This window comes from Cataglyphis hispanica, chromosome 10 (genome assembly GCF_021464435.1).
Source record: "Cataglyphis hispanica isolate Lineage 1 chromosome 10, ULB_Chis1_1.0, whole genome shotgun sequence".
NCBI lineage: Eukaryota > Metazoa > Arthropoda > Insecta > Hymenoptera > Formicidae > Cataglyphis > Cataglyphis hispanica.
In genome coordinates, this window is record NC_065963.1 from 5,362,112 (window position 1) to 5,387,280 (window position 25,169).

The 25,169-nt window shown below is 36.9% G+C and overlaps 3 protein-coding genes across 8 annotated transcripts in view; 1 reads left to right on the forward strand and 2 right to left on the reverse strand.

The window, feature by feature from the left end:
- LOC126852511 (cytospin-A) overlaps window positions 1-19,783 on the forward strand; it is a 42,554-nt gene extending 22,771 nt beyond the window's left edge. For 4 of the 6 annotated variants that reach the window (XM_050597370.1, XM_050597372.1, XM_050597373.1 and 1 more), the window contains 10 exons: window positions 9,550-9,871; window positions 12,535-12,903; window positions 12,992-13,204; window positions 13,275-13,730; window positions 13,949-14,384; window positions 14,740-16,728; window positions 17,175-17,369; window positions 17,560-17,733; window positions 17,874-18,256; window positions 18,334-19,783. In XM_050597370.1, coding sequence (XP_050453327.1) covers window positions 9,550-9,871; window positions 12,535-12,903; window positions 12,992-13,204; window positions 13,275-13,730; window positions 13,949-14,384; window positions 14,740-16,728; window positions 17,175-17,369; window positions 17,560-17,733; window positions 17,874-18,256; window positions 18,334-18,423 — 4,627 coding nt within the window. In that variant the 3' untranslated portion in view covers window positions 18,424-19,783. Of the gene's footprint in view, window positions 1-9,549; window positions 9,872-11,803; window positions 11,957-12,534; window positions 12,904-12,991; window positions 13,205-13,274; window positions 13,731-13,948; window positions 14,385-14,739; window positions 16,729-17,174; window positions 17,370-17,559; window positions 17,734-17,873; window positions 18,257-18,333 lie in introns of those variants that run through there. The other 2 variants (XM_050597374.1, XM_050597375.1) reach the window with 2 other exon arrangements.
- On the reverse strand, window positions 19,624-21,699 carry LOC126852564 (histone deacetylase 3). The gene is made up of 2 exons (XM_050597493.1): window positions 21,367-21,699; window positions 19,624-21,277 (listed from the first exon to the last, which is right to left on the reverse strand). Exon 2 carries the CDS (start codon window positions 21,264-21,266, stop codon window positions 19,965-19,967), a length of 1,302 nt encoding a protein of 433 aa, XP_050453450.1. The 5' UTR covers window positions 21,267-21,277; window positions 21,367-21,699; the 3' UTR covers window positions 19,624-19,964.
- Window positions 21,700-21,964: 265 nt separating this feature from the next.
- LOC126852552 (dihydrolipoyl dehydrogenase, mitochondrial) lies at window positions 21,965-25,149 on the reverse strand. The gene is made up of 7 exons (XM_050597462.1): window positions 24,945-25,149; window positions 24,137-24,422; window positions 23,700-24,066; window positions 23,285-23,629; window positions 23,085-23,176; window positions 22,670-22,995; window positions 21,965-22,397 (listed from the first exon to the last, which is right to left on the reverse strand). The coding sequence occupies exons 1-7, from the start codon at window positions 24,987-24,989 to the stop codon at window positions 22,332-22,334; spliced, it is 1,527 nt and encodes a 508-aa protein (XP_050453419.1). The 5' UTR covers window positions 24,990-25,149; the 3' UTR covers window positions 21,965-22,331.
- Between the last annotated feature and the right edge of the window lie 20 nt (window positions 25,150-25,169).

Consider the following 25,169-nt stretch of genomic DNA (forward strand, 5'->3'; position numbering starts at 1 on the left):
TTATTTTTTTATTTTTTATTTATTTATTTATTTATTTTTTAGATATTTTAGCAAGATAAAATATATTAACATGTATTTATATACAGCATTTCTGATTTTTATGTTTGCGCGTTCTCTGGTTGACCTCGATATATGTATCTGGTACAGTATTTCCGTGTCTATGAATTTTTACCTTGAAGTGAACGCTACGACTTGGCAGTCAATTGAGAATTTTCTTTATACGTGCTTTTTATCTCTTTTTTCTCTCTTTCTTTAATCTTGATACGTTCACGTCCAATTTTCCGTCAGCCTCGATTCGTGTATATCAAATATATTGTATAGCATGAAAAAGCAATCGCTCGACGCGCAACTAATCGCGTTTAATTTGCGCCGCGTATTTTTGACACATGAACGATAAATCGATCTTGCGCCGAAAATATATCCAGCCACGTCAAACCAGTCGCTTTTTCATTATTAATTTATAACGTGAATCCAGAGAACTGTGCTGTTACCTTAGAAATAAATAAATCATTTTTTGCTGTAAATAAATAAATCATTTTCTAGAATGAGTTTTGAAAGTCATATAGCGATAATTGACGACGTAATAAAATATATACAAGGTGACGTAGAAATGTAGAAAATCGATGCGCGTTATAAAATATGAAAAAGCGGAATATATCTATAAATTGATGAATGAAAATTTGAAAAAAAAAACAATTTAACTTTTTAATATTAATTTTTTTGTATTTTTACTTAATTAGTATCATATGATACACAAAACTTTGAAACTTATCCATGCAGAGAGAATAAAAATTTATAAATACATAGCCAATCAAAAATTGTTCAAAAATTGTTGAAATTTTTTATTTTTATATTGTAGTGTTAACATTGAACAACTCATATCGGGATTTTCTTCTCTTTGTACGTGCGACTCGCATTCGTATGCTCACTTTCTCTCATTTCTCGTTTCTGGCTGGATTTCGCGAATCTTTCGAAATATCGCTCGCCGATAAAAGAAGGCGAATTATATATAATTTTTTTATATATAATGCCGCGCGGCTTAAACCAGTTTAAAATTCTCGAGGCTATAATAATATCCTGATTATTTATGATATCGAAACTGCATCCATAGGAACTTTCTTTTAAAATATTTTTTTTTTTTTTTTTGCAAAATTTGTAATAATTTCGTCAAAAAAGAATACATAATTTTTAAATATTTTATGAGAAAAAAATGCAAATACATGTGATATGTAACAGTAAATAAATATATGATACAATTTAATTAAAATTTTTGGGATATTGTTTCGATATAACGGATGATTGAAAGTCGCAAAAAAATTGGATGGATCTGTTTATATATTTATCTCTCAAACTTCAAGTTTCAAACTTAAGAGTTCAATGCGAAGCATTGTTGATAGGCCTTTGAAAAGTTACTTATGAACACGAGGACTGAAAATCGGCATTATTATTTAGAAATATACTGACAAGTATTAAAAAATGAAGCTAATTCGCGATTTTATCATTCATGACTTTGTATTTTACACATCTGCTTCTGAGAGCGATGAGAACCTCAAAGCAGAGCTTCTTTAAATTCATAAAGAATAAGAGTATATTTCCACGCGCGTTTATTTAACTCTTACATTCTTGCTTTGCTTATTTCAACCTAATTTATTATATTTGTAACACATTACATCGTATAAATCTTTATCGAACAACTCGCGCCTTCGGATATTCGCCAACACTTGAGTATCGATGTGCCAGTATAGAGACCCGCGTGGGTCTTAGGCCCATCACTAGCCAACGACCCACTCTCTGGCAATGAGAGCGGCACTTGGTACCGACCCACATACCCAGTGAATCAAAAGTCAATGGGCGGCGCGACGCGCGCCGGTGCGTTCGTCGCATTTGCGCTGAGTCGCGTAAAATCGCGAGAGAGAAGATACATCGTGGATAAATTTGTAAGAGTTCGCGGATAACCCGATTTTTCTCACGAAAGCGATCCTGCAAGATAGAAACTCACTTCTTAACGTAATGTGTGACGCGATTGCATTGTTCTCGACAGAGCGCAACATATCTGGATTATTACAATAGTTGAAATGCCAACTGTGTTTATTTCATCGTAAAGCCAATTATGCATTTGCAATTTCTCGTGTGAAGTCACGAAGTATAGTTATGTAAAACATTTGTTATATTTTTTAAATTATTTTAACTTTTATTTTTTTCTTAGAGAAATATCAAACAACCTTGCGAAAATCTTCGCATTCCAGCATTGTATTCGAACAATATTTTTTTAACTTCGTAAAAAATTAATTTCGGAAATAAAAGATAAATTTATATCTATCGTACTTATAATAGTAAGTACTCGAATTATTCATTTTATTATTAGAACAATTGATGAAAAATGTATGATGAGAAACTAAAAAGTGATCGTAATGATTTTTTTTTTTTGCAAGAAGTTTATTATTCTGAGGGCATCTGCATTCAATTTAAAGACGTGGTAAGAACACAGCACGACATTGGTATGGACATGATGTATCGAGCGTTTAAACGCTGTCTTTTGATTTTGTCGCGAACGAAGAGACGGGGATCTCAACACAGAACAGCCACTGTTGAGCAGTGACGATTAAACGGCCGCCTCCGTTGCTTTGTAATGTGCGCGTAGAAACGAGCGAGCGGCTTCTAAACGAAAGGGTCTCCGAAGAAGGGCAGAGAGGCAATTGACTTCTCTTGCATCCGAGCGAGAAAGAAACAATAAGAGACGAGTGACGTCATTGCTCTCAAAAGATACGCTCCCGGATTCATCACCATGTTTCCAACGACAGCCTTACTTGGTCGATCGAAACGAATTCCGGGTCTCAGTTCAGAGAATGAATTTGGTAGATTGTTGTATTGCTGTATGTATAAGAAATTTCCGATAAAAATCAGGGATGAAGAGATAAAAGCGGGGGAAAGCTATCAGCTGTAGAGTCTCCGACAGGAGAATGACAGGAGAAGTTTCCGAACCTGGTTTCTCTTGACGCGAAATATGAATGTTACAATATTTATTTGCACAAATGGCTGCGCCGATAAATGTATTTACAGTAATAAATAAATAAGCCGTCTCTGTGTTTCCCTTCCACACTCTTGTCACTGTAGTTAGGATTTCTTCTCTCGTTTATCTCGTTCAAGATTTTATTTTTTTTTTTTTATTTTCAAGCAGCGTATTTTTTTCTTCCCTCGATGAAGAATATTCTTGAAAGGATTCCTTTTATTTTCTCATCGTTCTCCGCAGTCACTTTCTCTCTCATGATTATGACAGTTGCATAACTTTAAAGCGCAACTCGACAACGAAAAAAATATTTATCTCTCCCCCATCAGAAACACCTTTATAGACAGAGTGACGTCAGTGGCCGATACGAACACGGCCGGTTTGTACACTACACCTTGTGATAAGGATATCTACTCATGTCTCGTTCACGCGAGATAAAGGTACATACTTTAAGCGAACCCGAGAGTTCGATAAAACAAAGCCGTTCTTTTCTTTTCTCAAGCATTCGTTTGTATCGTATATCTCTGATAATGTTTGAAAATAGAGTAGAATTTCATCTTTCCTCAGAATATCATCGGAGCGTCGCGATAATTATAACGGCCTTGCAATTCTAAATAAATGTGTAAGGAACACAATAAATCAATTGTTAATTCAAATAAAAAATAACAGCGCGATATTTTTCGTAAATACAAAATAAAATATTGTAAAATATATATATATATATATATATATATATATATATATATATAATTTAAAATATACTTTTACGGTTGCATTTAAATACGATTAAATTTTTTTATAAGATAAATATAATTTAATTAATATATCCTCGCAAAATTAAATACACTAGAAGTCGAATTATTAGTCAAGAACTCTGAACATGTTGAATCTAAAACGCGTTTAAATTAACGTCACGATTTAGTATGCAAATATATTTACTCTCAGGTGAGCCACGTGATCCAAGAAAGACGCGACAAACATTTTTATCTCGACGATCACGTAATATAAAATTGCCTTGAGACGGTGCTCATTGAATTCGACGACGATATGTATATCGCGCACGCTCTGCAAGAAATTTAAATCGTATCGCAAAGCCTTGTGTCTTCGGCTTCGGTATGCGCGCTAATAACTGCTTACATATCACTGTAATGTGATGTTGAAATATTAATAGCTGAATGAATAATGATTAATAAACAGATCTGTAAATTTCGAGGCGGTGAGTCGTTTTTTTTTTTTTTATTTGAAGGTCTAAATCGATGTGACGAGTCAGCAATGATTCTCCGATTATAGATTTTATTCATTGATAATCCGATGAATGCCGTAGAAAATGACATAATGAGAAGCAAAACTGTGCAATAAATTTAATCCAAATAACTTTCATTCCCTTCGGTAAGACTTTTATTTGTCTATCACATAATTTTAGTGGAATTTTTTTTGAAGTCAAATAAAATATAAGGAGGATCCTCCAACTTTATAGAACAACTATATATAATAAAACGAAAAAAAATTATATTTTGTTAATAATTAAACGAAATATCGTTTTATTCTAAGAGACGATCCGGCGAAAATTTCTATCGGTATTCTCGTAGTAACGGAATCTCAAGAACGGTCGCGGATGCCGCACCAGGACACAGTGCTGTCTCTGTTTCACATTATCTCTCCGATCTCGGAGCTTCATGTCCGGTTCTATCACTTCGTTCTCTGGACGATGACGTCGCGAGAACTTATTGCCTCGCCACGTGCATGAAAATTGATACTGTGCCGATTCGCGCAAGGAGCGACCGTATGTGCCGCTGTTATCCGTCTACTTAGATTACGATCGATGTGGCTGCATAAAGTATCCTTAGGTGATTTTTCTGCAGTTCTCGCGCGGATATACGAGCCATTGGGTAATATAAGTCATATGCAATCCACATTGTAAAGAATATAATGCAACTCGTGAAAGTGAAGAAGAGAAGCTTGGAAAAGTTTGATATTATATTTTCAATTTATAAAATGAAGCGAATAATTGTGTGATTACATTTATATTATATCTACATTTTGATGTTGAAAATTATATCATTGTCATGACATAATTTTATATTTTTCTGAAGAAAGTAAAGCGTGTTCACACATTATAACGATTTAAAAATTTGCAGCTTACATTCCTATTTTCTTCCTTTTTAAATGTATGATATTCTGGCAAAAAGAGCGACCAATCTTTAAAGTTTCACGTGTGGAGCGAGAAAGTATATGCTACTTGTTCGCATTTTTACTCGCGATTATTATAGCACCATTCCGTCCAACGGCTCATATACCAGCTGACGAGAGAGCTCGAGGGACCGTCGTCGAGGAGTGTCGTATTTCCGTCGGACGGAAAAACGCATACCGGTTTGCCCCGGGCGCGGAGGTTTGGTGCACGTGCGAATGTGCATCCGTGCCAGGGGCCCGACGCCGGGGACCCCATCGTCGTTACGGACGAACGATTTTACCGCACATCACGATGCAATCGCGAAGCATGCGTCATCTTGCTTTCGATTCCTTTCTCCCTTGTCGAATCGCATCAAACACTTAATGTTAAAATATATTTATTTTCCACGATTTTATATAAATTATATAAATAAAAAAGGGGTTAATTTTTATAAAGTATAAATTTGTGTTGAATAATTTCTTGAAATAATATTTTTAAATCTTCTGTCCATATTTTTTTCTTAATCGTGTTTATAGAAGAATGATTTTAAGAGAGGATTTGAATTATAATATGAAAATTTAGGCTCGCATCTCTTAATTTCGATTTAATTTTATTTCTCATTTACAAATCATCTTGATGAGAAGCTCGAAGACTCGTGACGCCATATAATAGTGCTGATAGTCGCGACCGATATCGTAAATACTTTTATAACATCGATAAGAACCAAATACAATTGATAAGTATCTGCTTATCATTTGATCGTTTAACGAGCGACGAACAGATAGGTTTGATGTCTCGAACATGCTACATTTCATCCTGCTCTTTGAGGAGCTCCATTTGATAATGTCAAAATTTCTTTATTATTGGTATTTGAATGTAATTATATATTAGCATTACAAGAATTTCTAGAAGTATATATAAATTTTATTTATTGAATTAATTGGAAAAAAATTTATTTATTGAATTTTATATTTTAAGTTATAATTTTAAAAAACAGATATGAATAAAATTAAGCGTACGCAGATGTGTATCCAGATACAAATCCAAGTTGCCAGTATGAAATTTGTGTTTATATATAAATATAGTTATACAAATAAAATAAAAAAATATAAATAGATACAAAGAAAGCTACTTGTTTCTATCCACTTGAAATCGCGAAGCGAGGAGACCTTTCAGCCACCGGGTACATACCATATGTCGACCGTATGAGAAAACTGGTCGACCGGTGAGATGTCTGCGGATTCCGTGTGGCCTCCTTAAGCAGCTCTCCTCTCTGCTTCTCTCCTCTCCTTCTCTTCCACGGTCGTACCATCTTCGACGGCGACGAGGTCCGTACCCGTTCCCAAGAGCCCAATGGCTGTCTCTCTCTCTCTTTCACGTACGTCAGCTCTCGTCCGGGTAATTATCTCTCTCCCTTTCTTTCTTTTTCTCTTCCTTCTCTGATCGAAAATCGATGCGATTCCGAGTTATCGAAGCGCATCAAAGGGCAATCGGCCGCTAGGAGATCGTTAATCTGCCATTACCACGATTGAACTTGCCTTAACCTTTCCCATATCCTACGTACGCACAGCACAATGCCAATAATCAATTTAATAAGTCGATATTTTGCAAATGACAATTGAATTTATTACAAATTAGTTATTAAGCGTTAGCCTTACTGGATTTTGAAACAGCCCGAAATTCTGAAAGATCGATCAGAGATGTTTAATAATAGGCGCTTTTCATACAGCTGGTTAGCTGTCAAGTATTGAAGTAATATTTTAATAGTTTTAAAATGTTTAGGCATGAAAGCTTCGAGATTATAAGTAAAAAAAATTTATTTTTCAAAACGGAGTTTACTTTATATAATAGAATTTTAATTTAGGACATATAGCAACAATTTTATTTATTTCTTTTTTTTAAACAATTCAAAGATCAAGATTCAAAAGAAAATGCGAAAAGAGCAAAACGTAAATTTTGGTAGATATTAAAATATTTTTAATTTCCGATGTAGAATATCTGTTTGTTCCATCCTAGTGAGATTATATCGGTTAACATTTGTACAACAGGACTGTACAAATTTATATTTTGTATCTTAAATATTTTTTATTCATTATGCACATATATATTTCATTTAAACCATTATTCACTGATTTTTTCTTGGGGAGGGGAAGAATTCAATTAAGTTTGGTCGTCGTCGAACCTATTCTGCACGCGTGTATAATTTCCTCGGTCTGAATGGCGCACGGATAAATTCAAAGCAATCTATAATTATGTTCTTTAAAAGGCGACACGAGGGATCACGAGGAAATTTGCGACGAAGAGAATTCCTCAATGGCCGACGAATGCGGTCTGAGTACGACCTCTGGTTACATTTACAACTCGTTGGCCCTTCGGGGTCCAGCGAGGCGGCCGCCTAAGAAAAGCCTTGGTCGGGAAGGCGTGGAGGGGACCAAGGTAGAATTATAGGGGGGAAAAGAGAGAAGAGGGAGGGGAAGACTGCGACTCGCGTATTCAGATTCAGTACTCGATGCACCGTCGTACGGTATGTGTCGTTTCTGGTGTCCCTGGCGCTCGGGATAACCGAATATTCTATTCTCGAGAACATTCCTCGACCGCCCGTCGCGCCTTGGGTCGTCCTTGGGGATCCTTGAGAAGTCAGTGCCACTCGGTCGTTCCACCGCGGCATAGTCGGAACGAAACGGATAGCAACAAGTGGTCGCCACGCGACGAGACCAACGACGGGGCTCCTCGTCAGCCTCCGACGCGCGCGAGTCATCTCCGAAGAGGACGACGAAGCGAGGACTCTCGGCGAGTCGAGGAAAGTGGCTCGAGGCCACGTTCGCTCACGCACGAATCTTCGAATTCCTCGAGCGTCCGCCACACAATGTGGCGATTGTTCGTATAACGACATGTCGTATAACGTTGTCATCGTCCCGGTGTATCGTGAATGAACGAGAGAGAGAGAGAGAGAGAGATCCTTGTCTTGGAGATGACCAGCTTCAGAAGCGAACGCAACGTTGCGATTTTGAAACGCTACTAAAGATGCTGTTCGCTGAAGTCTCCGATGTCAAGTTTTTGTCTAAAGTTATTGTGCTTGCGCATTTAAAAACGCCGGAGGCTGCAGGTATCACGGGAGATACACTCGAATGCGTTTTTAGATGAAATCGAAATTTCGTGAGCGACGCGAGAATTTAACGAGTGTGTTTTGAGATTTTTTTGCATAGACAGAATGAATTGAAACTGTAAGAAATTAGATACTTGTGCGATTTTTTAAGAACTGAGTTTAAGTTATTAGTGTCTTAAGTGCATTTTAAAAGTGCATTGGAATTTGAATGGTCGAGCAATCCTCGATATGAATTTCACGTTCGCCTTTTAGAGGAATTTATTAAGATTGATTAATTTTATTCTATCTAAATCGACAATAGTGAATTATGTGTTATCGAACGCATTGAAAGTGTATCGAATCTTAAAGATCGAGAAACTCTGATTTTTTTTTTTTAAATACCACGGTCACGTTTTAGAAAGTTATTTTAAAGATATGCATTAAATTATTCATTTCTATCTTGATAAATTTTGCGCTTTCCAGCGCATTGAAGATAAATTGAGATTTAAATATGTTTTAAAGTCGAGGAATTCATTACGCGATTTCGCAATTGCCCTCGTCAAATAAATTAATCGCGTGGATACGGATTAATTCCCATCTGGATCAACGATAAAAGCCTTCTAAGTAAGGCTAACTTTGAATGCATCATAACTCGGTTGCATTTTGGACTTGAAGAAATCTCATCAAATTTTGTTCATAATATAATCTCGCGAAGTGATAACTGAAATATATTATTTACACAATCGTGATATGGGAAAGCTATTTATTCACACAAGGACACTTTGAAAATAAAATATTATTAAAGGATACTGTTAACTCACACAATTGAAGCCATCAGGAGGATTTCTTGTTCAATCTCGAGGATGAACTTTTCGTCGCATGCCAACGTTCCGCATCCTTCGAGAATCTAATAGGGAAACGGTTATCGAACGCCCGCGATAGTCGCCAATTCATATCCGTGACTTAACAACAATTATGTCCATTCATCGTAACCAGATGACAGGATGACAGGAATCTTGCCGACGCGTTCATTCTCCTCCTTGTCCGAGTCCTCGAAGCGTTCGCTAACGGGAACAGCGGACGATGTCATCGTCCGTTGACGGCGAGAGTCGTTCCAGATCGCAGGCTATTTAATCGCTTCTCCTCGTCGACGAGATTCGGATAAAAAAATAATCATTCCGCTTACGTTTCCTTCGGACTTCCTCTCTCGTTTACGAGAAAGAATTGTTTGAAATACGCGGTGATCAATCGAGTGACCATGATGAAGTTCAAATCGCTGTTTCGCAGAGGACAGCCCAGCCAGCAGTCGGCGCAGCAGCAATCGGCGCCGCTGCGCCAGGCGTCGAGCGCCTCCTCGCTGGAGGCGAAGAGCGACGTTCCGTCGACCGGAAACAACTGGGCCGGCTCCCTAGGCGGCAAGGAGCCGGCCAGATCCAAAGCGACGACGGCAGCATCCAAGGGCCCCGCCAAGGCCTCCAGGATGCAGGAGCTGGAGCGCGAGATCGAGGCCTTACGCAAGGATCGCGCGCGTCTCGAGGCGAATCTGCACGACGCCGTGTCCGATGCTCAGAATCTGCGCGAGTTGCGCGCCGAGCTCGTCTCTCTCAAGGTAAGCCTCCCGGCGGGTTCACTATTTGTCGAACCAAGGTCGGGAAATAATTTTCGATTTAAAGAACGATTCATTCAATATTCTCTCGAGATTCAGATTTTTATGATAATATACATGATATCTGCAAATTTGATCATCATAATCATACCAGGAATTTTTGTACCTTATAATATTGGCACAATCTATCCTGATTATCGATATGCGCGATGAAATTTTATTTACGTTTGTAATCTTGATTTTTTGTGGATCTTTTATTACGATCCTATCTCTTTCTCGATATTGAATTATTACTGTATATGTATATAATTTCTTCATATTTCCTTTTAATCGCTTTTGCTATCTTTCATTGAGATTAAAATCGATATTAATTTTCGAACGATCAAGGATACATTGCAATTAAAAAAATGTCTTATTATATACTATTACATATACATATATTTTTTATATTTACATTTTTTATATTTTTTATATATTATAAGTTTTTATTTTTTCATCATTTTAAATGGATCACTTATAATTTAAATTTTGATGATAAAAAAATTTGTAGAATTTCTTATAGTTATCAGAAGCAAAAAATCAACTGATATAAATAAAGATATCGTTATAGCCGGTTCCATGAAATTCGATGTTTGTGACAAATAATATTTTGTCTGTGTCCTTCTCCTCGTTTCGTTGGAGCCAACTGTAGTTATTTCGGATGCATTTATCTAGATGCGCGCAAATATAGAAATTCTTTATTGTAATTTTATACGATTGATATGATATATAATAACGCGCGGACGCGTGGATTTTAAACAAAGAAATTAAAAAATTTACGATAATTTCAACTCTCATTTATAGTAACAGATATAACATTGATCTTTTATTAATATGATTTGGTTTAAATTTATCTTAATATAATATTATAAAATTAAATTATTGATTTGTAAATAACTGAAATTATTCGAATAAAATTATATTTTGCATCTTTACAGTATTACATTATATCAGCTAAGAGATATTGATGATTAGAATGCAAAGCGTTTTAACGATTGCGTCGCAAAATGCACTCGATGAATAAATTATATTGCGACGCGGTGTTATTTGTTCTGATTCATCTCCAGTTGACGCCTTACATTAATTCTTTCCTTCCCCTCCTAAATATGCACACGTGCATACCTAGGAGGTGTCCCCTCTTCTCTTCCTCGCGTTTTTGCGACCGTACAAGGAAGACGACGTAAAGGTACACAATCGAGAAGGAGCGGCTATAAAAATATTCTCTTTGCATCTAAATTGCACTTAAATAGATCGATTCGATAAAACATATGTTGCTATTCTCAGCTAAATATGAGTCTAGCGTGTTACAGGATATTTTAAAATATATTTGTAGAAAAAAAATAATATTTTTTAATAGAATACTTTAATCTTCTTCCACATTTTTTTTTTAATATTTAATATAAGAAGCTTGTCTTTATTCTATAAATATAAAAATTTTTCAAAGATTTTATGGCTCTTATATAAATATGAAAATCTTTATTATTATTCTTATTATTATTTCGGCTTCGTTTCATCTGCATTATCTTTATAATTTTATATGCTTCTACAATCGTTACATTCTTGCAATTGCTGTTCCGAATGAATTCCAGTCCTCAGAAATTATTCCGTAGGAATGCATCCTCTTGCTGCTATTCCTTCCCCACTTCCTATCTCATAATCGTTATTCAAGGATTCTAAAATCCTTTCCGTTATAATCTCGACGCCGCGTAGGAAAACGAAAGATTTACGTCAATAATCGCGTTTTACGTCGTCGCGAATAAAAACGTAGGGATTATTTTTAGATTTCTGTCGTAAATTGTATTGGTTTTTTTCTTTCAGTTCAGAATTCCTTCGTGTAACCGTTAGAGTATTAGACAAAAAAAGAGAAAGAGAGAGAGAGAGAGAGAGAGAGAGAGATAGGTGATTTTTTTGCTTGGACGAAAACGGAGCCAGAGGGCGTAAAACGCGGCAGGGATGTTTATGAGTTTACATAGGAAGCAATAGAGAGGAAGAGAGCCGGGGAAACCGAGCGAATCCGATATGAAGAAGCGTTGCTTCTCGTCGCCCACGGTAAAGCCCGCTCGTTTTAAAGTTACGCAGTAAATATCGCAGTGTCTTTGTTACTCGCGTGACCGCGAGCTCCGACTTGCCGGCGCGATCGTTCGCATAAATTCTAACCTCGAATCCCAGTACCGAATCCCTCTTCTCCCCCTCCCTTCAACCCCCTCGCCGGGACTGACGGTTATGAGACACATCATACCGAAGCGTCCCTCGCTCGAGCTCTTGTTTCCCAAACAAGACGAATGTTATGATTGTGACGTAGCCATGTTTTCACGACGTTTTTCAGAATACTTTTTTTTTTTTATGTATACAAGCTCTCTAGTCTGGAATATTATATGATCATATTGTGGCCTTTGTGTGTGTAGACTACTCTCTCTTAAATATAACTATTGAATATTTATAAGAGTCATTTTAATTAAATAATTGTAGAGAGCTATAGCAATGCTAATATTTTTTATTTAAGATATGTTCTGCTTTACATATGACATTTGTACTATTGTACATATGACATTTTACTAAACTGCGTGTGTGTTTTGTTGTTTAGTGTTCATAAGATACTGATTTGTATTTGTTGTTTTGATAAATAGGAGCAGCATACTCTGGAGCTAGAACGTCTTACTGAAGAAAACGAAGCTCTTCGTGCTCGTCTTAGGGATGTGGCACATTCTCCGCTGTCAGATTCGGAGAAACAACAGCTATTATTAGATGCTTCAAGACTTCATAATTCTGCACCAGCCTCTATCGCCATCCCCCAAGAAGATGGATCTGCAAACAATACCAATGTACCTCAGGAAGGAGCTCAGTGTACCACGCCAGACTGGGACAAGCACTCCTCCAGCTCAATGTCAGAGGTTTCGGTTGCATGTTTGCAGGACAGAATTTTACAAATGGAGGAAACACATTATTCTACAAATGAAGAATTGCAGGCAACTATTCAAGAATTAAGCGACTTACAGGTTTGCTTTTATTTATTTATGCTGAAAACAGTATTATTGAAATTTTGCATGGGAGATATTAATCTCTAACAAATTAATGACTATACAGACGCAACTAACAGAGTTGCAAGCGGATAATGAAAGACTAACTGAGGAGAAGACAGTTCTTTTGGAATCACTATGTCGTCAGACAGAGAAGCTAGAAGACTCTCGATCTAAAGTCGACACTTTACAAGAGTTGCTTTTAAGGGATGAACAACCACAAGAAGCATCTAAAGGCTACAATACAGAAAGAGAACAGAAACTAGTAGATCTTTTAAAAGTGAGTATACCAAACTTATATATAATATGGTATGCTGATTAGTTATTAATTATTTATATGATGGTTACAGAGTGCACAAGAGGAACGAGAGGCTTTGCTTCAAAAGCAGGAGGAGTTGACTAGCGAGTTGAAAAATCTAAGGGCGACTGCTGACGCTAGTGCGGCTGAGACGGAACGTTTGACGAAATGCCTCGAATTATTGGAAGCATCGGTGGACGCTGCGAATACCGAACGGAAACAGTTGGACATAGAGTTGATAGAAGCTAGGCAAGAGGGTGCAAATCGCAGTATAGAAATTAGTAGATTAGCGACTCTATTGGAGAATGCGCGGGCAAAGATTGAGGAGCTGGAACAATCAAGGCAACTAGAAAACAAGAGTGAAGCGGACGAATTACTGGATGCGGCCAGACGAGAAAAGGATACATTAGAGACGCAGGCAGCAGCACTTCAAGAACAGTTAGCACGTTCCCATTGCGACCACGATCGACTAAGAGATCAATATTCACAGCTTCAGGAAGAATATAAAGTACGTTTACTCTATATGCGTGTGTAACATAGTCACAAATTTGAAAATTTTTCAATTAAATTTTTATCGAAAAGTTTATGAAAAAAATAGTTTTTTTTTAAATAATAACTATAAAAATATAAAATAATAATTATAAAATATAAAAATTGAAAACTATAAAATATAAGAAAGAACATTAATATTAGAAGCAAATAAAGTTTTTTTAAATAATCTTTTAGGTAGCTCGAAACAACGCGAAATCCGCTATAGATGACTTAGAATACAGACTGAATCAACTGAAAGATGAGCGATTATCTGTGAGCACGGAACTGCAACTTGTTCGGGACTCATTGGCAGAATTGCAAGCACAATGCCAACGGCATCTGGAGGACAAACGGGAGCTGAAGGCAGCGCTAAGTGAAGGACAGCGAAGGGAACGTGAAGCGCAAACGCGACAGTATGAGTTGGAGCGTGCGTTGGCTGACGAGCGTAAACTGAGGCAGCAGGAAAGCGCAGAATGGGAGCAATTCCAAACTGATTTACTAATGACCGTGCGAGTTGCCAATGACTTCAAGACTGAGGCCCAGAGTGAGCTCGAGCGCGTAGTGATGGAGAACAAGGCGCAGAGGGATAAGCTCAGATCGTTGGAAGCACAGCTCGATAAACTTAACAAAGGTAAATAAAACGGTCGATTTATATTTGGAACAGAAACTTATGTGATAATATATTATAAAGGTTTAAAATACTGTTTCATATATATCAATAGCACAATAGCAAATACGTGATATTTTGTATATTGAATATAAATATTCTAATACATAAATTATTTTTTCTGAAAAAAGAAAAAATACTAAAATTTTACGGTATAAATATCATAGAAAAGAATATTTTTTGATGAAAGGAAACAAATTTTTTAGTGAACGTTAATTTTTGTTCTTTTTTCATTTACTTTCATTTTACATAGCTATCGAGAGATACTTCTATTAATTTCGTAATTGTTCCTGTTTCCTTAATCCGGACTGCGTACTAGATAGCACTGCAGTGAGTTGCTGCAAGACACTTGATATCGCTAATGGGAGTAAACGGAAAACGGCGAGCGTTATATTAAAACGCGGTCGAACAATATTAAAGAATCGTTACGATTCGAAAAAATATTCATTGCGAAACAGTTTATCCAGTAAAACGACAACAAGCGACCAGGATTTATATAAATTAAGAACCGAAGACGTTAATGCCATTGCCTCTCCGTGTCAAAATAGACTCGGTTTGTCGGATAGTAGTTTGGCTATCGCGAACACAGCATCAGAGGCCAAAAAGGCTATCAAATTAGAGGATAAACTCATTTCCGGCGAGGAAATTGAAGTCTGTCCCGCTATTTGTATCGGCAATCGGCGCATCGAATGCCTTCCAGATGAAACAAATACACATTTAGCAAATGAGAATCCGAAACAAACGAAAATCTCGAGAAACGAATTTTCAAAGTTTTATTTAAATCTGGATAATTTTGAATCGGACAAGTCTCATAGTCCGACCGATAAATCGCCGATAATCGCGGAGGATTATCCGAAACTTTATATTACTGTTACAAACATGTCGGAAAAAGGCGCAATGGCCAAAAGTTCCTTGTTGAAAAATATTCGCGGTATTCAAAATACTAACGGAGATGCATATGGTATCAACATCTCGAACAGTCGGTTCTTCGTACCAAAGGATTACATATTTTCTGGCGTGGAATGCGCGATGAATGACTTGAAATTCGAAGTCGATCCGGAAATGGGGAAGCTGTTGCAGAGAAGTTATAGCAATCCACAAATCAGTACGAATTTGTCTGCTTTAGTCGACATTGATATGGGTCCATCATCTTTAAACAATACATCGCTATCATCAGAAACTTCGACCACATCGAATAATTTGTCAAGTCAATGCAACAAAGATACAAATTCTAAATATTTAAGAACGCTTTCAGATACATCGCTCGTAAATTTAAGATTGGAAGAAAGCGGTAAGACTGAACAAAAGCAGAAGCTATTTTTAAACAAGCGCGAGTCAAAACCAAGTCACGAGGTAATTGATTCTCTCTTAGATAAGACGATTTCAAAATCACAAACGTCTGCAACATTACAAATTAGAAATCATGTCGACAAATTCAGCAAAATTAATGATCATGTTAATGTACACGAGAGCGATGAAAAATTATGCGAAACGAAATATTATAAATTTTTCCCAGAAGCTTCTCATTTAAGAGACGAAACAGTGAAACAAAAAACACTATGCAATAATCAATTGTGGACAGCAAAACATGTGATCATCGATGACGAAGAAATTACAACGGAATCTGCATCCGATATACCTGTATCCGATAACAGAAAGATTTTCGATACACTTGAATCAAAAATATCTGGTTCGTTTGATAAAAATGTTGCAATCAAAATAAATTCGTTGAAATTCGAGAAAATAAAGAGTTCCTATGATATGTTAAATACTCCTTTAATGAGGCGGAAATCTTATCCATTGACATCCTCAAAAATTTCGTCTGCATCAAGATATCTCTCATCGATATCGGTTATTCCATCACGTCAGATGTTAAAAAGATCTTATTCTGGAAATGAAAAACAGATTTCGGAGCCGTTCAAATATTCTTCCATGAACGAAAAAAGACAAATCGGATTTTCGTCGGACTTTTCATCGAATGATAAAGAGATGCAAGAATCAGAAAGCTCGAATTTGAGGGAAACGAATCGTATACGATTGAATCGTATGAAGTTCTTACAAGGTAGTTTGCAGGCTGCTACCAGCGAAGATGATTCTCAAATCGAGAAAGTGACTCCTTTTGAAAATAAACTTAGCATGATGAATGAGACGTCGCAAAGCACGGATTTGGAATCGGATCGATGTAAGGATCAACTGCCGCCGATGGGACGAACGTCATCCCTGAGAGAAAAATTTGAGACGATCATGGAGGACGTTGAATTGAGGACGGCGTCGGGAAGGCGCTCGCAAATAAGCAAATCTTGCGACCGTAAGTCGCTCTGTTAGTGTGGGAATCACGACTATGCTTGTATCGCAGAAGTTCGATTCTATTGTCCGTCCTGGCTCCTCGATCTAGGCAAAGAACAAGAGACTTGTACTTTCGAATATATATGTACCGCCCACGTTGTCCCTATGGTTGACTGTTATCCAGCTTTTTTATGTTTCTCAAATTCTCTATGCTACAATATACTCGTTTTATTTATGTTTCTGTTATCGACTTTTTGTCCTTATTCATTTAATTCGTTAGTGTGCAATTATCGTAAATTAAGAAACCCTTTAATCCAAGTATTTTAATTGTCAACCACACACTTGCGCTTTATTTTATGTACAAACTTTATTTATTGCTTATCGCTTTTGTTATTGTTATTATTGTTCGGAATTAATTGCGTGCAACAATTTGCGATAAATGTAACGAGCAAGTTAAAAATCTTTCAGCTAACCAGAAGATAATACAACAACCGCCTCCCAGGCCAGCTAGTACACCGACAGAAACTCAACAATCTGTGTTGACGAGTGTGCAGCAGGAGATTGCTGCTCGTAGAAAGGCCAATATCACGCGTCAGGACTCTAGGCTTTCTGTGAAATGTCTAATCGAGAGCATTGAGAATGCCACGAAACAAGCTAAAGCTGGTGAGTATAACAATTTTTGAACACGTACAGTTTTAATTGTAATATATGTTGTTTATTATTGTTTTTAAATTACAAAAAAAAATATAAAATATATAAATTATTAAAATCATTGTAATGTTTTGAAAATAAAAATAGCCATTGTAGTGTAATGATCTGAAGGAAGAAAACGGGATTATTTTACGTGTTTTAGGACCTGGAAGCCGTAGCAGTTCTACATCATCTCTTAATTCGATTGGGACCACAGACATTATCTCTTTGAAGGCTCCCCTCAGGGATCAACAACAAATCAATAATTTAATCTGCACGGCAAATTCGACGAATAACAATAAGACGCAATCTACAATCGCAAAAAAACCAGTATCAGGTAATTTTCAAGTTAAGATTTTATATAAGCATAAAATGTACGATATAAAAATATAAAAGCATGAAAACTTTTTAGAAACATGTTTTAGGAAAAGAAATTCTTTTTGTGTCTAATCTAATATTTCAATTTTTAATACACAGAGACAAAGTCGACGCCTGTGGTTTTGAATTCGGGCGAGCTGCTGGATTCGGCTGCTTTGAACGCCAAGGCGATCGATTTTGTACGTCGAAACAGCGTCACTGATTTGTCAGAGCGCAAAGATCCCCTGTGCGGTTTGGTGAAAAACGGCGGGTCCAAACGGAATGCCTTGCTCAAGTGGTGTCAAAATAAGACGATAGGTTATCGAAATATCGATATAACTAATTTCAGTAGTTCCTGGAATGATGGTTTAGCGTTATGCGCGATTCTGCACTCCTATTTGCCGCGCAAGGTACCGTATGACACATTGACGCCGGTTGAAAAGCGACGAAACTTCTCAATCGCCTTCTCTGCTGCTGAGAGTGTTGGCATACCTACTACTTTGGTAAATTGATCGACAAATTATCCTTGAATCACTCGTAATATTGCGGAATGATTAATGAAAATTATTTTTTTTTACAGAACATTGGAGAAATGTGTCAACTCGAGCGACCTGATTGGCAACAGGTCATGACATACGTGACCAGCATTTACAAACATTTCGAAACGTAACTGATCATTCTTCTATTATATTGCCTATCAGATATGTTCTAACTGCAACCCATCGAATGCTCTTAGAATCACGAGATGAGCAAGAACAGCATCTAGTCAAACAAATGTTAGAGGACAAAACAGAAAGGAAAAAAATATGAAACAGAAAGATTTGTCCAGAGATTTGTCAAGGATCGCTGAATTAGCACTGCCTAATAATTATATCCCCTTGTTGTACGCGCTGTATATAGTATCGTAAAATCATAAAATGTACGAGTCGCTGAAGTATATGCAGAGAATTCGATGGAAAACTAAACACCAAATGGAATTGCTATTACTATGAGACTGAAAACTTTATATATACATATATGGATATATACGCATACGCACGCGCTTTGTAAAGTACGTAAACGGCGAATTCAAAAAGAAGAAAAGAGGAATGATAGTAGCCGTAAGCTTCGTGAATAGTCTTCTGCAAGCTTTGCACAATATTCTTCAGGCAAACCCCAGCGCTGCGCATTTACGAAGAGCATACTACGCATTGTCTCTGAATCGTAGTTTTTTGCACCGTTTTTCTGCAAAAGTGGATCAAACCTTAAAGAGTATTTGCGTTCCTCGTACCGTGAGTATTTTTATATGTGTATTATTTTTCGAAAAAGACTTTTTGTAGAATTTACAAAATACGATTGTACAGAACACAAAGCGCCTTAATTTAAGAGATTTAATTTATTGTAATTAGTCGCGCATTTAGTGTGCTTTCACCGAGCGGAGAGATTTCGCTCCTCTTCCTCCTACCCCACATCCATACTCCCAAGGCAGAATTATTTTGCATTTCTACTTAGTAGACAGATATGGAAAAAGAAAAGGAACAATTATATCGTATGAAGATTAAATTCTCTGTGATATAGCGAGATAACCCCAAGACAGAGATACAAACGTTATCGTTATTGCTATTACTATTATTACACTATTATCCTTATTAATATCGTCGTCGTCATCGTTGTTGTACTATTGTAGACAATACGGATATCACTGTCTGATGTAGAACAATAAACTTGCCTAATGGATATTTAAGATCAAATATCCTAATTCAAAAATATAGTATCGCGCAACTTCTTCGATTAAGAAATGGATTCCTTCTTTTAATAGCAATATCGAATAAACACATTTCGTTATGATATACAAATTTTATATGTACGTCCACTGAAAGTTTATGCAAGATTTGACTAAAATATGCATGTTTTATTATTATTACAAAATGAATATTTATATGTACAATTCTTTTATATATCTGCGTCATATCTGCCTCACATATTGCATTCAGTAATACTCGTTAGTCATGTCTAATGAATAAAAAAATCTCGAAAAAGTTCAGATTTTATGCTAAGTAATAGTTTATCAAGTTTATTATCTTGAAATCAAAGGTAAAAAAAGATTATTTAAATATGGCAGGTTGTCGATTAATTAATATCAAATTCCAATCTCGCATATGATCTGTGCATCATACGAAAGATCGAATTGAATATTTTTGAACAGCTTCATAGTCTCTTATACTATCTTTATCACGAATCGTTTACATCTAATTTGTCCTGATCTTTATCACCAGCGTAATATTCATTCGCAGGCTCTACAATCTTGTCTGTATCCTGTGCATTTTGTCGCGAGTCCGGATCCGGTTCTGGTTGTCTCTCCTCTTCGGGCGGCAACGCGTCGCATGGGACATCCTGCATTTGCACGCTCGGCGAATGTTGAATCATTTTAAGATTGTCGTAGACGTGTCGCGTGATCGCTTCCAAGTACTGCTTACTGTTGGCGTTGTCCTGTCTGGTCACGACTTCGGGATGTAGACTAAAGTCCGGCGCGAAGTACTCCAAGTACTCGGTGTATGGTAGCTCATTGCTGATTTGCTCGTCAACGAGTAAAGAAGTTTCGTAGGTCCAACATCGAGCGACGTTTCGCAATGTGTAACCACCACCGCCGACAGTCAATAACGGTACATTCAAATCCCTCACGAATTTCACGCACTCGCCGTGACCCTTCGTACTGAGACTGAAACAACCGAGTCGATCATTCGCAAGGGAATCGGCACCGCATTGAAGCACTATCGCCGTCGGCTGAAAGAACTCCATCACGTGGGATATGACTGGCTTAAAGACCTGAATATATGATCCATCGTCGATCCCTTCTTTGAGCGGTACATTTACCGAATAATATCGGCCGCTCTCGGCGCCGATCTCGTACATATCGCCGGTACCGGGAAAGAAGTAATTGCCGTACTTGTGAAATGATACGGTCATGACGCGATCAGTTAAGTAGAAGGCCTCTTGTACGCCGTCTCCGTGATGAACGTCGATGTCAATGTACAGCACTCGGGCGCGGTACTTAAGCAATTCTAATATAGCGATCACGATATCATTGATATAGCAAAAGCCAGACGCTTCAAATTTCTTGGCGTGATGCAAACCGCCACTCCAATTCACGGCAATGTCACAACAGTTGTTATTCAGCTTAGTAGCACCGTCTAATGATGCGCCAGTGTACATGGAGCAAAAGTCGAAGAGGCCGTCAAACACGGGACAATCGTCGCCCACGTTAAAATGACTCAGGTACTTTGTAAAGCCTTGCAAATTCTGTGGAGTGACGCGTTGCAAAAATTCCACATAATCCTCTGAATGGAAGCGACACATATCGTGGGTACTGGCACGGTACGGACGATAAATTTGCATCTTCCTATGGAGACCATAGTTGAGCACCAGACTGTGGATCACAGATAATCGATGGGGCTTCATAGGATGGCCCGGTCCGTAATGGAAATTACCCACCTCCGGGTTGTAAAAGTATGCGACTTTCTTGTTATAGCTCATGTTGAGGTTAGCTATAAGCAACACGAAGGAATTATAAATATTATTTCGAGATTAGATATTTTGCTTTATTTATTCAAAGGAAAATATCATAAGTACAAACCTCATATTCCTATCAGGATGAAATTGTATACTTTAATCCAGTTTTTCGTCTAATCTTGTATTCCCGAAGCATTCAGAGAGGTTAATTAATTCAGATTCAATTGTAGATTTATTTCCGTTCTAGTCCCTGCGATGAGCGATGGAATTTTGAGTTTAATTTTTGCGTAGCTTTGCGAACGCATTGGATAATAATTTGTTCTCTTTGACAGAACTTGTTAAACACTTGCGATGACAAATTATATAGACGCGATGTCAATTACCTCTTCTCTTCCACTCGGTTTTCATGCATGACATACACATACAACATGAAATCATCATAGGACGCATGCGCATACGGCATTCTGTTTATCAACACGGAAGACAATTATTCATGTAAAAAAAGCATATAATAAAGTTTCGCTTGATCAATTTAATTAAAAAAAATTTAAGCAATATAATTAAAAATTATTAGAAATTACTATTTATTTTACAATAAAAATAAATGCATTCGATCGAAATTAAATTTAGAATCTTATTTACTTTAAATTCGGTTTTATGTGTATACTATATAATCTTTTTTGTCTTTAAAATGAACGATTTGAAAGAGTTATAATGTCTAGTTATAATGTCTCACATCTTTTATTTATTCGTAATAAATACATTAATTACCTGGCAGAGACAAATTAACAATTATCTCTGCATATTATGGTTTCAAACTTTTATTTACAATCTTTTATGCGATTTTAAGCGACAATACATTACAATTTGCTCAATGTATGATGTTGATATGTAGACTAGATTAAGGCTACAATGAGATGTCAAATGGGCCACACATTCCTATGGTGCATTCCACGTGATGTTAAACGTGTTTGTCCGTACAATATACAATCCCAATAAGAGTAAAATTTAAAACGGACATGTTTAATGCTATGCGCACAGTGAAAATATAGACTAACAAGTAATGAGTCGTTTATCCACTGTAGTAACTTAAAAGTTGATAGGTTTACCAAAGTAAGCTGCCAGATGAGCTTCTCTGAGTGCCTCGGCACATGTCTGCAAAACAGATTCACATTAGCAAGCATAACAAGTATAATAACTTAATTCAATTTTTTTTACACTCTTCTTAAATAATTATATTAAATTCGAAGAGTCTAACAATTCCAACAAATATAAATTTAAATATAATAATTAAGAATTATATTGAATTCTTATGTGCTTTCAGTACTTTTTTCTTAGAAAATATCTAGATATATATATATATAAAAAATCGAAGAAATCTCATATACAAAGCAAAACTCTCGCGTAAATCAATGTTAAATACTTACTGGATGTGCATGGCATACGCGGGCAACGTCTTCCGCGCTGGCGCCGTACTCCATTGCGAGAACTGCCTCGTTAATGAGCTCGCCCGCGCTTGGCCCGATCATATGTACGCCTAGGATCCTATCCGTATTGCTATTGGCGAGTACTTTAACAAAACCGTCCGTATCCAAATTTGTTTTCGCCCGTGAGTTCGCCATGAATGGGAACTTGCCAATCTTGTAGTCGATGCCTTCTTTCTTCAGATCATCCTCTGTCTTACCGACCCAACCCACTTCTGGATGCGTGTATATTACACTCGGTACACAGTTGTAATCGATGTGAACTGCGCCTACATCGCAAGTTAGAATAATTTATATTTTATTAAAGACCAAATATGAGAAAAGAAAAAGATGTGTTTAAGATGTGAGCGTGATTCACCTCCAGTAATCCCCTCCACTGTGATTATCCCCTCATCCTCGGCCTTATGAGCCAGCATTGGTCCGTGAATGCAATCTCCAATAGCATAAATACTGTGAATTAAATTACGATAATAAAACAATTAAATTGAAATCATTAAGCCATAAACAGAGGAAATTTAAAACAAATGGCGCTTTATTACATTCAAAATGTTAACTTACTTAGGTACTACTGTCTGGAATCGGTTGTTCACAGGTATTCTTCCTTTTTCGTCCCTCTCGATGCCCATGTCCTCCAAACCTAGATTTTGTGTATACGGCCTCCTGCCGACGCATACCAGCAACACATCACACACTAAATCTTCCTTTTTAAAGGAATCTTTTGCGTCTTCAACAGAAACCACGATCTCATTATCACGTTTGTTAGCGGCTGTAACCTTGCTGCCCAGTTTGAACTTCAAACCCTGCTTGGTTAAAATCTTCTGCATCGTTTTACTGACTTCTCCATCAATGCCTACACCGCCTATTGTCGGCATGTACTCAACGGCCGTAACATCGGAACCTAGTCTGTAAAAATGACAATTAGCAAGAATGCAACAATTATCTTTCTTCGATAAAGTATATTTTTAAAACAAACCTTTGCCAGACCGAGCCCAATTCCAATCCAATGACTCCAGCTCCGATAACAATGAGTCTCTTGGGAACTTTCTTGAGCGATAATGCGCCCGTCGAGGATACGATTTGTTCCTCGTCGATTTCGATACCAGGAAAAGGCGTAACTTCACTACCAGTTGCTATCAGAATATTCTTAGCATTGATCGTCGATTCTACTGATCCATCAGATTTTAATACAGTGACTTGGTTCTTGCCAGTAATTTTTCCATGGCCATTGACCCATTCGATTTTATTTTTCTTAAATAGGCCTGCTATACCACCGGTCAACGCCTTGACAACAGTAGATTTCTGTTCCATAAGTTTGTTAAGATCAAGTTGAACATTTGATACTGTAAAAACATCAAAATTTAACAATACTATTCCAATCTGATGGAAGATCTATCTGGCTTAATCACATACCAACAATCCCACGGTTCGCCAACTCTCCAGTCTGCGCTATTTGATAATAATGGGAATTGTTTAAAAGCGATTTCGAAGGAATGCAACCAATGTTAAGACATGTGCCTCCTAGAGTAGGACGTTTCTCTACACATACTGTCTTCATGCCCAGTTGCGCAGCTTTAATTGCTGCTACATATCCACCAGGACCAGCCCCAATCACAACTATATCTGTATCTATCGTACTTGCATACCTGCGCTGCTGGGCAGCTGTCATACCCGGGAGAACACGCTTTATACATGTCGGCTATTGAAAAATAAAAAACGATATTATAGTATATATTTCCTGATATAGGTAATTATATTTAAATGCAAAAGAGAGATAAATGAAAGTGTATATGCATCATAATATAAATGATATTTGAAGTTTTTTATCATCCTGCTTTCATTATACTTTTATTTAATTTTGTTGTACTTTTTTTCAATTTTTCTCTCTTCACCATTTATTAATTTGAATATAGATAATGTAACTGATACAACTAAGAAGACAGATCCAATGGAAACTAATACAGGAAAAGTAATGACATAATCAATCTGTGGAAATATTTTTACGCCATGATATAGATTTAATAAATTTTTATCAAATTCTTACAGTCTGAAAAACAGATGATCAGTACAAACATAATTGAAAAGGTTTCTCTCAAATAAATTAAAAGAAACAGATACTCGATGAACTGTCCCAGAAAACGTTACGAAAGAGATACCTTAATGAAAAATATCACTCGCATGATCGAGATGACCATCGGATATTTTTTTACTCGCTACTTACTCTGATCGAGGTGGTGACCAAGTTCCATAGACCGGCTTGCATCATATCTCTTTCAAAATATACCTTGAATCCCGATATCAGAAGGAGGACAGAAAGCAAATGATTCCACGGCAGTGAAACGTAAAACTGGTAAAATTCTATACCGGTTATCGCTGATTATCACGATAGGTTATCGCTTTACTTCGTCGAGGAGACCTCGATAAGTCAGTGTCAGCGAAAAAACAT